The 13,237-nt window shown below is 47.1% G+C and overlaps 2 protein-coding genes across 2 annotated transcripts; both read right to left on the bottom strand.

Annotated features, from left to right (window-relative positions):
* Positions 1 to 87: 87 nt before the first annotated feature.
* On the bottom strand, positions 88 to 8,252 carry slc24a6a (solute carrier family 24 member 6a). Its single transcript, XM_083685888.1, has 17 exons — positions 7,848 to 8,252; positions 7,518 to 7,619; positions 6,506 to 6,582; positions 6,093 to 6,167; positions 5,729 to 5,813; positions 5,506 to 5,609; positions 4,923 to 4,997; positions 4,529 to 4,554; positions 4,377 to 4,430; positions 4,126 to 4,265; positions 3,541 to 3,695; positions 2,823 to 3,081; positions 2,472 to 2,638; positions 1,984 to 2,098; positions 1,736 to 1,848; positions 1,424 to 1,489; positions 88 to 831 (listed from the first exon to the last, which is right to left on the bottom strand). Exons 1-17 carry the CDS (start codon positions 7,954 to 7,956, stop codon positions 721 to 723), a joined length of 1,833 nt encoding a protein of 610 aa, XP_083542014.1. The 5' UTR covers positions 7,957 to 8,252; the 3' UTR covers positions 88 to 720.
* Positions 8,253 to 8,378: 126 nt separating this feature from the next.
* Positions 8,379 to 11,578, bottom strand: zdhhc24 (zDHHC palmitoyltransferase 24). Its single transcript, XM_083685765.1, has 3 exons — positions 11,039 to 11,578; positions 10,437 to 10,714; positions 8,379 to 10,062 (listed from the first exon to the last, which is right to left on the bottom strand). The coding sequence occupies exons 1-3, from the start codon at positions 11,341 to 11,343 to the stop codon at positions 9,764 to 9,766; spliced, it is 882 nt and encodes a 293-aa protein (XP_083541891.1). The 5' UTR covers positions 11,344 to 11,578; the 3' UTR covers positions 8,379 to 9,763.
* Between the last annotated feature and the right edge of the window lie 1,659 nt (positions 11,579 to 13,237).

Below are 13,237 nucleotides of genomic sequence, written 5' to 3'. Positions count from 1 at the left end.
GGCATGTACACAACTCACACACAACTCTTGTGGGCTACGTTCAGAAAGCTAGAAAGGAGGGAGACTGCATCGTTGGCTTTTGCACAGACCTTGGTATTTATTTCACTCAACAACACACTCATTTCTCTGAACACAAGAATGAAATGCTCTTCAGTATTTACACAACCAAGACAACAAAGGTGTTGTGATTTCATCAATGTGTGAATGAGTGAATGGAACATGCTGTACACACACCACCACACACATGTAGGAGTGATACCGCTAACGGAAACGTGTATGATTATCAGATCAATACTGAAAGCAACACAACTGTGGGTCTTTTTTCTTTCTTTGAAATTCAAAAGAACGTCAGTCACCGTTACTGAAAAATGCCAGACACAAATTTCGATGCCTTATAAATTCATTGTCCGAAGTGCACGTTATCAACCGGTCATCATCAAGATATCACAAACATTGCTGGGGTGCTTTTGTATAAAACGATGTAAAAGATTAGGTTTGCAACATTTATCAAAGATAAAAGCGGACGTTTTCCGTCAATCAATATAATAATATTCATAAATATACAGCGATCTTATATTATTTCAATGCTAATTCACCTATATACCCGTACATATGATACAACCAATCAATACTGGCAAAAGTGAATGTAGAAACACATATTTACTAGTATCATAATTATATTAAAGTGTGTGTGCGAGCCTGTGTGTGTGTGTGTGTGTCCTAAAGTTGCTCAAAGCCGACAGAGCAGAGCAGGAAGATGACGTAGAGAAACATGAGGCCGACGCCAAGCCTGCGGTCCAACCGCCAGCGGTTCACATGAACACTCAGTACCTGCAGAGAGAGAGGAGATGACACCCCATTCACCCACAAGCGCGCTTTAAAAGGGACACTCTGCGATATGACGTAGCCATAAGTAGCACGGCGACACCCAAAATAACCACAAGACAGCGTGAAAGAGAGACGTCTACATTTTCCATTTTTGGTCACGCAGCTCTGTCGCCTTGCTGAGCTGTATACAGCTCTGCTGTGCCCATGTGCAGATCCTTATGGGATTGCTAATGAGTTGTACTTGTTGCTTGTTCGTGTTTTTGAAGTCATCTTCGCTACTTGTGACAACGTCATATCACAGAGTCTTCGTTTAAGAGGGGAAGAGAGGGAGGATGGGACACATTAGAGGAGCAGAAAAGTACTTGAGTGTGTTCCTGTGTAGTCATACACAAATATCACATTGTGACGGAGCTGTCATATGCTTGGTCCAGGTCAGGGGAGGCTGGTGGAGGTAGAAATCGGAGGACGGGCTCATTGTAATGCATGGAACGGAATGAGGAATGGTATCAAATTCCTCATTCCGTTCCATGCATTACAATGAGCCTGTCCTCCGATTTCTACCTCCACCAGCCTCCCCTGGTCCAGGTGTACTCACAGTGAGAAGGACGGAGGCCAACAGCAGAATGACGGAGTACACCAGCCCTTTGCTGTTAATGAACACCTGGCAACCAGAAACAAATACAAAACCACTTAACCTCTTACTGGAACTTACTGGAAATCTGGCAACCAGCAAGAGAAAACAATAAACACGTTCCTGTTGATGAACATCTGGCAACAAACACGAACAAACAAAGCACTCAAACGTCTTTCATGAATAATGAATATCTGGCAACCGGGAAACACTTAACACAGCTTCCTAGCTTTGGCAATCGGAGAGCATTGAAATAATGGTTCCTTAGGGCCTGACCTCAGAGCCGTAGTCCACCACCAGAGTACGAAGTGCCCAAGGGAAGCCAAGCCCGAGGAGGACATCGAAGATATTACTGCCGATGGAGTTCGACACAGCCATGTCCCCCATACCTACGACACACACACACACATCATAGAGTTAGAGACAGCCAGACTGAACCATACACGCGCGCATGCGCGCACACACACACACGCACAAACACACACGCACACACACAGTAGATTGATTCAGGTGAGGGTGGGCACCTTGTCGTGCGACTATCAGGCTGGCCATGCAGTCAGGGACGCTGGTGCCCGCGGCCAGGAAGGTGATGCCCATGATGACCTCAGGGATGCCCAGTGTGAAGCTGATGATGGTGACCTGGGAGAGAGAGCATAAAGGGCTTACGAAGCCTACTTAACACGTTCATAAACATGACATAACCTCATTATATAACTTATGGTAGTTACGCCCCATAGCACCACTCAACCCCATTTTATTATTATAGTGTGTGTGTGTGTGTGTGTGTGTGTGTGTGTAAGTGTGCTCTAAATGCTTGTGCGAGTGTGCGTGTATGTGTGTGTGTGTAAGCATGCGCAGGCGTGTTTATATTTGAGCTTATGTGTGCGTCCATATGTGTGTGTGTATGTGAGCTTATGTGTGTGTCCGTGTGTATGCGCCTGCGTATGTGTCTGTGTGTGTGTGCGTGCATCTGTGTGTGCGTGTGTGTGTGGGGGGGGGGGGTCCCACTTACCATCCACACCATGAGGTAGGAGAAGAGGGCGATCCACAGCGTGGAGGTCAGGAAGGTGAGCAGGTACCAGCGGCCCCAGCGAGGCTGGGCACAGTTGGGCACGGTGCAGTAGAGCAGCAGACACAGGGGCCAGGACAGCAGCCACCGCACACGTTCACAGCGCCCCCCTGAGGACCACACACGTCATTGTTCACTTCATTTACTCAAAGTCAAAGACAATGAGAAACATCACGGTTCTAGAAACGGCATACAGCAATAGCGGAACACACTGCTAATATTACAGTGGTGTGTGTGTGTGTGTGTGTGTGTGTGTGTGTGTGTGTGTGTGCATGTGTGCAAGGTCACACTCACCTGGCACAGAGAAGGGCCTGAACGGAACTCCCTCCTCTTCCTCTTCCTCCTCCTGCTCCTCCTCCTCTTCCTCCTCCTCTTTGAACTGTGCCCCCTCTGTGTTCCCAATGGGTCCCCCCTCCGGCCCTTTGTCCCCGTCCCCCTCCAGAGGCTGCCTCTCGCTCTCCAGGGCCCCCCCGTTCTCCAACCCCCCCTCTCCCCCCTCCTCCCCTGGCCCACCCCCCTGCTCCAGGCTCTGAGCCTGTATCAGCCGCTGCCTCTGTGTTGGTAAGAGGGGGAGAGGGAGAGAGAGAGAGAGAGAGAGAGAGAGAGAGACGGTGATGCTACAGAAAGGGACAGATTTTGACCGTATTAGTCAACTCTGCTCTGGAGGACATAATACAGAGAAGAGATAAACCGATGACGTGTTCAAATACACCATTAGTATTTGAAGTATTTGATAGTCAAGCGTGGTGCAGCACAGCTTGTATTCAGAGCAGAGCTTGTATGTTGGCAGGGATACTGGCATACAGCAATGAGTCAAAACAGAGCTGATCAAGCAGGGTGGGTGTGTGTGTGTGTGTGTGTGTGTGTGGGTGTGTGTGTGTGTGTGTGTGTGTGTTTGCAATTCCTTGACAACCATGCATCTGGTCATGCTGGGACGTGGGGAGCGGGAGAGCGCTGAGCTGTGTGTGTGTGTGTGTGTGTGTGTGTGTGTGTGTGTGTGTGTGTGGTGTACCTCATTGATGACCATGCGTCCTGCCATGCGGAGGCGTGTGTAGGGGGGGAAATGCGGGGTGATCAGGAGACGGAGGCTTGCCTCAGAGAAGGAGAGCTGGTGAGGGTTTAACTCCTCCACCATCACCACAGAACCGTCCTGCCCTGCACATGAGTCTGATGGAGAGAAGGAGGAAATGGAGAAGAGAGAGAGAGAGGGAGGGAAGGAAGAAAAAGAGAAGAGGGAAAAAGAGAGAAAGAGGGACAGAGGAGAGAGAGAGGGAGGGAGGGAGGAGAAAGAGGAGGGATAGAGAAGAGAGAGAAGAGAGAGAGAGAAGCAGTGAGAGAGAAATTAAGGAGAAAAGAGGAAGGAGGATGGAAAGAGACAGAGAGAGAGCGATTAAGCGCGCGCACGAGAGAGCAAAAGAGAGCGAAAAAATAGGTTCTTAATTGAGGAAGCTCTGTCTATTTCAGACTGATAAGATCCAATGGGAATATGACACATTAATTGGATTTGTTGGAATCATGTCACTGAGAAAGTCCAAAAGAATGGAAATGGAGTACGGAAATGGAGTACACACACACACACACACACACGTGCACACACCTCTCTTCAGCAGCACCATGTCTGTGTCACAGTCGGCCCCCCCGTGACCCACAGCGGTGGTCCGCCTCAGGTTGCTCAGGCAGGGCGGACCCCCACGCCCACAGTGCCTCTCTACCCAGCAACTCAGAGGCCTGTTAAACCTGCGCACACACACACACACACACACACACACACACACACACACACTTGTTTGTATCGTACAAACTCCTTGTTTGTATCGTACAGGTCAAAGACTCAGACATATTACTCACTTCATGATGAGAATATAGACTCCGTACATGGAGATGAGTATGAGGGTCTCCCACCTACAGAAACACAGAGACAACGTTTAGGAGGAACCTTTTAACAACATCATCCACTGTACGCTTTTTACTGATTGTTTGTACATGGCCCATATCCTTACCAAACCACTTTGTCATCATAGATCACCTGCAAATGAAATAGAAATGACAGAATCATAGAATTAGATTTTACTCTTTCTTTCCCTGCACAAAATCATCTTCAAATGACTGACACAACATTGCTGTACGATGTTAAAAATACATTTCACTACTTCCATCATCAAAGCAAAACTTATCTAGGGCAGATTTAGAGTGTCTGTCTCTGTCTGCCTGCCTGCCTGCCTGCCTGCCTGCCTGCCTGCCTGTCTGTCTTCTAAATCATCAAAGTAAGTCTTATCAAGGGCAGTTTTAGAATGTCTGTCTGTGTCTGTCTCTGCCTGTCTGCCTGTCTGTATGTCTTTGTCTGTCTGCTTGCCTGCTTGCCTGCCTGCCTGCCTGCCTGCCTGCCTGCCTTACCAGGATGAGCACCATTATGGACAGGATGTAGAAGCTGGCATCACGCATCAGAGGCCACCAGCTTAGAGAGATCGGCTGAGAGAGAGAGAGAGAGAGAGAGAGAGAGAGAGAGATAGAGAGAGAGAGAGAGAGAGAGGAAACATGTCTTAACCGCTGCTTAGCAGAGATAACAAACAATAGGAAATGGTACAAACAGTACAAACCGATCCTGCTCACTACTCAACATCGCTGGGCACGGTTGACATCCAGCACCGTCGACCCAAACAACCGATGTAATAGTCTTCACATTACAGTACTTAATTGTGGATCAGATGATGTGTTTCCCAAGTTCTCAAAAATAGGAACTCTAATGGAGTAGATGTTGCTAATGGAAGCACGCTGATGACGTCAAGCCAATTGTCATTCAGGGGAGGCTGGTGGAGGTAGAAATCAGAGGACGGGCTCACTGTAATGCATGAAGTGGAATGAGGAATGGTATCAATCACAGCATGCATTCCATGCATTCCAATGAGCCCGTCCTCCGATTTCCACCTCCGCCAGCCTCCCCTGTTGTCATGTGACTCAGATGAGGAGGAGGAGCTACCTGTCCGGAGAAGATGGCGCACAGTCCGATGATGATGAGGATGTTGAAGACCGCCGAACCCACGATGGTGCCCACCCCCAGATCCCCCTTGGTGATGAACACACCTGGGGGGAGAGAAGAGGGGGGGGGGGGGTTAAGGGAGGGTGGTACACTTAAGTTAGTATGTTTACAGTTATTGAAAACCGGGTGTTCTTGTGATTCTATGCTCATCTAACATACTGACCAATCAGGGAGGTAAAGAGCTCGGGGGCTGAGCTTCCAGCTGCCATGAAGGTTGCCCCGGCAACATCCTCGCTGAGCTGAAGATTCTGTGAGAAAGGTTAGAGGTAAAACAAGGATTTAAAAAAACAAAACAATTGACAATAACACTTTATTAGCGAAACCCAGACACAATCTAAGAACCAAACACAAAGGAAAAATGTTAAAGAATGGATTATTATTATCATTATTAATAATACCTTTTATTTATATAGCACCTTTTTAAAAACAATGTTACAAAGTGCTTTACAAATAGATAGGATTAGACCGACAGCACAACGTTGTTGCCGTCTGTAATCAGTGTTTAATTCGGTCTTTGATCTGCTCACCTCTGATATCTTCTCCAGAGACGGCACGAAGTACACGTCACAGACGATCGCTAGAGCATAGAACATGTAGATCGCCTAGGAAACACAGGAGAGACAGCTGATTGGCTGAGTGTGATGACAAAGAGGTCGGTGGAGACTGGCGTGACTACGGTACTCTGTTTGATGCGGTAGTATACTATACTCTACATATAGTGGTATACTATACTATACCATACTATACTATACTATACTATACTATACTATACTATAACATACCATAATATACCATACTATACTATAACATACCATAATATACCATACTATACTATACCATACTATAACATACCATAATATACCATACTATAGTATACCACACTATAACATACTATACTATAACATACTATACTATACTATACTAGGTATACAATACTCACACAGAGAATATGGAGAAGGACCGCCCCCTGCCTCCTCTCCTCCAGAGAGAAGATGTCCTGAGGAAACTCATGGATGGCTGAGAGCGAGAGAGGGAGAGAGAGACAGACAGAGGGTGGGAGGGAGGAAAGAGAGAGAGAGAGAGAGAGAGAGGGGAAGGAAAGTGTGAGTCAGTGCATGAAAGAGAGTTGAGGGTTTCAATCAGAATAATAAGACACATTCAGTTGTACTCGCCCCCAAAACTCAAGTTCTTGAGATGTGCTCCAGTTCATCTCCTAGCAACAAGCTTGCTGCTCCTGGTCTCAGTGAACTCCACAGCCAGCACAATGTCACATGACTCAGACAGTCTGCCCTGGAGGAGGACGACAACACGACTGCACATCCCATCTCAGCCCACAGACACCATGCACACGCACACACACGTACACACACGCACACACACGTACACATACAGCGCATACAGTACATACAGCCTTACACACACACACACACAGAACTGATGAGAAGACTGATACGACGGTCCCAGGAACGTTACGTCTGTAGGTCGCCACTTTAAAAAGCTCCAAACGCACACGGCTCCCAGTTTAAAATGTAGCATTCAGTTGCCTAGCAACGTGGGCCTCAAAGGAGGTTAACTGAAAGGTCTGCCTGCACCCTTTAAAGAAATTATGGGAGAGAGAGAGAGAGAGAGAGAGGGAGGGAGAGAGAGAGGGAGAGGGAGAGGGAGAGAGAGAGAGAGAGAGAGAGAGAGAGAGAGAGGGAGAGGGAGAGGGAGAGGGAGAGGGAGAGAGAGGGAAGAGTATGTGTGGGGTGAAATGAGGTGGATACAGCAGGGAACAAGAGAGCAAGAGAGGGTGACAGAGATGGACAGATAGGCCTACAGGGCCTGGACACAACTAAATCAGAGTGAGTGAAGGGAGAGGACTTCATGGTACACGGAGAGTTTTCCAGAGAGAGAGAGAGAGCCAGAGACAGACAGACAGACAGACAGACAGACAGGCAGACATAGCGCACCAGCTCTGGGAGTGTTGGAGGTGCGGTTGTCCACTCCTCTCTCCTGCGTTACTTCTCTCTTAGTCCAGAAGAATCCATGGTCATCCCCAGAGGCATCGGTGCCTGTGGGCAGGACAGGTTTAAACAGACGGGCGCCAATTCATTAACCCCCCCCCCCCCTAAAAAGGCTTTACTGCTTAGTAATCACAAAATAATGAGCGTAAAACACTGTGGTGGTTTTAGAGCGATGTAGAGTTGTGGTTGCCCACCAATACTCGTAGAATTGCTCAACCCTCTCAATGAAATAGCAGGACTCCCCCCCAATCCCTACGGAGCTGGTGGTGAACGCACCTGTTAGCTGAAGGAGGTGCACGAGCCAGGTGGCCGTGATCACACCGACTCCACCGACGCAGAGCCGCCGGAAGAGGCGCGTGCGCTCGGGTCTCACCGCCGCCTTCATCTCGCCGCCCGCCCGCTGTTCGCCCCGCTCAGAACATGTCGTTCACCGTCATAGCAGCACACCGCTTCTCCGGTTTGTCTCAGATCAGATCAGATGGAATCTTTTTTTTCTTTTTTTTTTCATACACTCTTGGTGAAACCGGGTTCTCTTTGTAAGCTACGTCCATGTAATGTCAGCTCCGGAACCCCAGCCCTCATTGTGTCTCCTGTCGGTGTTCAGAAGCGCAGCCTCTCCTGCACGGGGATCCCGGTCCGCTCGCCTCCACAGAGCGGTGAGATAGAGACGCTTTAGAATGAGAGGTTATTTCTCTTGCACAGAATATGGTTAAAAACCTCACACACACACACAGGATGGATGGTTCTAATCGCCTCCCTTCTGCTCCCACGGTCTGGGCTCCGTCACGAGGGGGAGTTCTCCGTGCGTTCGTGGTGCCACCATCAGTGAGCGCGCCACTTGGGTGGGGCGCACGAGGAGCTCGCTCCTGGTTTGATGTAAAGATGTTTGTCTCCGTGCAAACCTCATTATGTTGCATGCGTCATTGGCCCACAGGTGTTAATTAAAACAATATTACTTCCAATAGATAATAAACTTTATTTTATGATATATTCTTTTTTTTTTTTTTTTTAAATGGTCAACCAAAAAAGGCCGTAGAAGAGCGTAAACAATACAAATGGGCATATAAACAATCTTAAGAGATACAATTTGAAATTAAATGCGGTGCAATATTTATACAGTACTTTGAGATATCGAAGCATAAATCAGTCAAACATAACTTTAAAGACAGGCAAATCAAACACTGATCACTTCAAAAATAAATTCAATGGCGTTGAATTAAACTATTACACTTTACAGTATCATATCATACATCATAACATAGGATATGATATAATTCATCATTCCATTTTCCATTCATTACAATGAGCCCGGCCTCCGATTTGTACCTCCACCAGCTGCTCCTGCTCTTAGTGCTGTATATAACTCATAAACCCATAACCCATTTTGGATGCAGTGCTTGTGTATGTCAGGCAAAAAATCATATAGGTTCAATACAAAACAAAACAAAAATCAAGACTATCACATTAAAAACCTGTAAAAAAAAACATGCATGGCAAGATAGAGGCACTCCATTTGGGAGACTACTTAGTCAACGATTCTGTCACGATTGTTCAAAAAAGAATTATTTCAAGTGCAGTAGGAAATATGGGGCTCCAATTTGCATGAGGCAAAAAGGTAAGTAAGAGAAACCATGCTATAGAGTATTCTGAGCTGTTACTGTAGGTTGCTTTTTTTTCTCAGTTTAACACTCTTTGCTCAAGCAAATTGGAACCCATGGCTTCAGAAAGAAGTCCTGTACGATCACTGGGAGATCACTAGAGGGCGCTGTTCAGTAAAGAAGTCTTCCTCCAGCAACAGTAGGCCATCAGTGGGGTGTCTGCCAGAATCAATGATCCTGTGTTCTCCACAGCCAACTTACAATTTACAGTTTACAGTTTTGGGTCAACGAAAATCAGTACAATACATATACAAGACATTAAAAACATTCAATCAAAACATCATTTCAATTTCTCCGCCCAGCCCACTACACCACTGATTGAATCATTTGTGAGTCAAATCAATAGGCGCCTTCTCACTGAGCTGCACCACGGGTCAAAGCACCAGTGAGCGACCTTGGACATCGCAGCTTTGGCTGCAGGCACTCAGCACACAGGTCAGGCAGTGGGTGAAAGGGTAAAAGTTAAAGGTCATCACCCCCATAAAGGTCACATGCAGCAATGCCCTTACGGCACACTCTGAACCGCAGTTACTTTTAAGATGACCGGCTGGGCTCCAGCGACCCCGTGACCTGGAAGTGGATGCCATCCCCGGGGAGCGGGGAGGGGATGAGCGGGCTGAGCCAGCAGAGGTACCAGCGGACGCCCAGGCCGTGGCGCAGGTTGCCCAGGGGGCCCAGGTTGTAGGGCCGGCGGGTGGAGTACCACTCACGGGTGGTCTGGCCTCGGAGCAGGAGGAAGACATGGAAGAAAAGGAAGGCGGCCACCAGCAGGAAGCCCACCACGCAGGTGTCGGCTATGAAGGCAAAGGCAAAGGCCCGCGCAGAGACTTGGCCTGGGGGGAGTGGCAGGGGAGAGGAGTGTAAGATGATATACAGTACCAGTCAAAAGTTTTGACACAAACTTGCCAAGAGTGTGCAAAGCTGTCATCAAAGCAAACGGTGGATACTTTGAAGAATCTAATATATAAAACATATTCTGGTTTGTTTAACACTTTTTTGTTTACTACATAATTCCATATGTGTTCCTTCATAGTTTTGATGTCTTCGATATTAATCTACAATGTATACAAATAAAGAAAAACCATTGAATGAGAAGGTGTGTCAAACTTTTGACACACACACACACACTTCTTTCCCTCTCTTCAATATAAACACGCAATACTTAAACTCACTTTCTCTACCTCTTGCCTCTTCCACACACACGCACCTGAGACGAGCATGATCCAGGGCATGAGGAGCAGCGTGACGCTGTGCAGCGTGAGCCCCTCCTTCAGGATGACGATGAAGACCTCTGCGTTCATCACCAGGGCGTACAGCAGCCCCGACCACATGAAAAACAGGCAGCTCAGGAAGTACCGGTAGTTAGCGTAGCCCACACATTGGCCGAAGAACACACAGTGGTGGTCTCGCCGCAACACACACACCTTGCAGTCGTAACAGTGGGAGCAGCGAGGGGGAGTGTGAGTTTCACACGTGTAGCAGTATCTGTGGGTAGAAGGGCAAATAATGTGAAGGACAATACGTCTTGGAGAACTACAGACATTAGAATAAGAATACTGGAGGATTTGGAGTAGAGTACGTGAAGTTAAAGTATGCAGGAGTTTGAGTTTCTGTCACGTTTTTTTTTTTTTTTTTTAGAGATTGCTCAATACCAACTCCAATGATGAGGATGTACCGAAGACATGCTTATAACCTTATAGGGCATATTAGTGGGAAGAATCATTGCGAAACTTAAGTAATGAAACTATCCTCTTTTTAAGCATGAATGTATGTCGATTCTAAAATGATTACGGTTCCAGATGAACCTACCTCCAGCCCTGCCCCATGCCCTCTCCGCCCAGGAACACTCCACGTATGCTGGGGGTCGTTTTGACAAACAGCGAGGCGTTCCAACAGATGTTCCCCAGCATGAAGTACTGCGCGACCAGGTGCACCGTCTTCCACACGGTCGACCACTCGGTCTTCTTCTGGGCCGCTTCCAGCGGAGCCTCGACCAGGACCAGATAGCTCACTTCTGCCGTGATGGAGAACACCAACACGGTGTTCAAGACGACGGGCAGGTGGCGACATACCCTCTCAGCGCCACACCACACTCGATTGGCCATACTGACCATGTTTCCTTGTCCTCAGTTCAGTTTGCTTTTGGCTAATAGTTGATTTGACAAGCGATAGGGGGACGGTTTTAACTGACGGACAAATAGTGTTAGCGATGCTAATGCTAGCTATTTGAGTACTGACTGGCAATTTGTATTATATTCATGTATCTACACACAAAATAAACGAACTACCACTTGTCTGTTGGCATTAACTTACATTCTTCAATATGTCAACGCGGGTTGATTTTGTCGCTACGGTCTCATCATTTCACAAAATGGTGATAAGGGGTTGGGTTGGGAAAGCTGCTTGTGTTACATGAAAATACATCCCCCTTGAAATGGATCTTTGCGTTCTCCATATAATGGCAGTGTACAATACAGACATGTGCAAGATATCCAAAAATAAATCGTTAAAAGTGAATCATTGTTGAAACGACGCGATCAACATATACTATTGACGATATTACAGTGTTTCTTGTAGTGATGACAGTGATGTCCCTGTTTGCCCCCAGTTCCTCCCCCCAAAAGAGTAATCCAAGATTAATCCAAGTAATCCGTGATAATCCCAGTCCGTCACATGAGAGCCTTCGATTTCAAAGGTTCATGATTCTACTCATGTCCGTAGAAATAAAGAAATGATGTCCCCTTGGTATGTGAACGATGCCGAGGATTCCCGCAATGGTGTCTTAATGCGGGGACAAGAAAGTCTGCAATACAGGTGGGAGCAGTAACTGTCAATCAATTTAATTTCCAGTTAACTAAACTCTTATGTCCTGCATTTCAGATACCGATTATTTATCTTCAGATATATACGATTCAAATAGGTGTATATATGAAGGTTTAGATTTTTGACAATTTGTAATCTCAACATTATCATGAGAATGCACAATAGTTTCTGTATTTTAGCCCAGTATCAGTGAAATTGCAGAACATCTTATTCACCACAAGGGGGCCACAAGTGTGGACCGAAGAACCCGAGCTCAGCACCTCCTGTATAAATGATAAAAAATGCTTATATTAATTATTTACTAGTCATTTTTCTTTCATGGGTTATTATTCAACAATGAAGCACTTGAATGCCATGGAGCTTTTGTGAACAGCCTTGCTTTTGTCTGTCCACAGCGAGCGGAGGAGGATGGAGCTCCAGGGTGACCTTTTGACCTTACAGAGGGATCAGCACCTGTGAGTGAGAGTACATTGTTGTGTGTGGGAATTAAAAACCAAACACTGTTTGTGTGCATGCAAGCACTGTGTGTGTCAATGTGTGAGTGTGCACCATGCAAGTCAACTGTATTTGCATCTACAATGTGTGTGCGTGCTTTTGTGCGTGCGTGTGCGTGCGTGTGTGTGTGTGTGTGTGTGCGTGCGTGCTTATGTGTGCGTCCTTGTGTGTGTGTGTGTGTGTGTACGCGTGTGCGTGTGTGTGTGTGTGTGTGCAGTAGCAGGGCTGTGCGGCTGCAGTGCCGGTGGCAGGAGCTGAGTGACAGAGAGCAGCGGGCGCAGCAGCACAGCAGGCAGTTGATGCAGGAGTTTGAGAGAGCCCAGGACACACTGAGGGACATGGTCACCCGCACCGCCGCCATGAACACCATACGTGTAAGGATACACACACACACACACACACACACACACACACACACACACAAACGCATGCACGCACATGCTCGCACGCACCCACACACACACATACACACACACACACACACACACACACACACACACACACAAACACAAACACACTATCTGTGACCCCATTTCTCCTCTGAACCCTTCAGGTGGAATATGAGAGGTATCTGGAGGAGAGCTACCCCCGATGGCAGCAGGAGTTTAAAGAGAAGAAACTGTCGACGCAGCGGAAGGTACCTGAACAGCCCTGTAGCATTCATAACATGATGATATTTATAGATTTCAA

Source organism: Argentina silus (assembly GCF_951799395.1).
Source record: "Argentina silus genome assembly, chromosome: 15".
NCBI classification, from domain to species: domain Eukaryota; kingdom Metazoa; phylum Chordata; class Actinopteri; order Argentiniformes; family Argentinidae; genus Argentina; species Argentina silus.
This window is presented reverse-complemented; position numbering and strand designations above follow the sequence as displayed.

Excerpts from the sequence above, each read along its gene's own strand:
- slc24a6a (XM_083685888.1), bottom strand. The coding sequence starts at position 7,956 with ATGAAGGCGGCGGTGAGACCCGAGCGCACGCGCCTCTTCCGGCGGCTC. Across the intron at positions 1,849-1,983 it reads CCTGATAGTCGCACGACAAG|GTATGGGGGACATGGCTGTG; the intron begins GTGCCCACCCTC and ends TGTGTGTCGTAG. Across the intron at positions 832-1,423 it reads TGGCCTCCGTCCTTCTCACT|GTACTGAGTGTTCATGTGAA; the intron begins GTGAGTACACCT and ends CTCTCTCTGCAG.
- zdhhc24 (XM_083685765.1), bottom strand. The coding sequence starts at position 11,343 with ATGGTCAGTATGGCCAATCGAGTGTGGTGTGGCGCTGAGAGGGTATGT. Across the intron at positions 10,715-11,038 it reads GGCATGGGGCAGGGCTGGAG|ATACTGCTACACGTGTGAAA; the intron begins GTAGGTTCATCT and ends TTCTACCCACAG. Across the intron at positions 10,063-10,436 it reads CTGGATCATGCTCGTCTCAG|GCCAAGTCTCTGCGCGGGCC; the intron begins GTGCGTGTGTGT and ends CACTCCCCCCAG.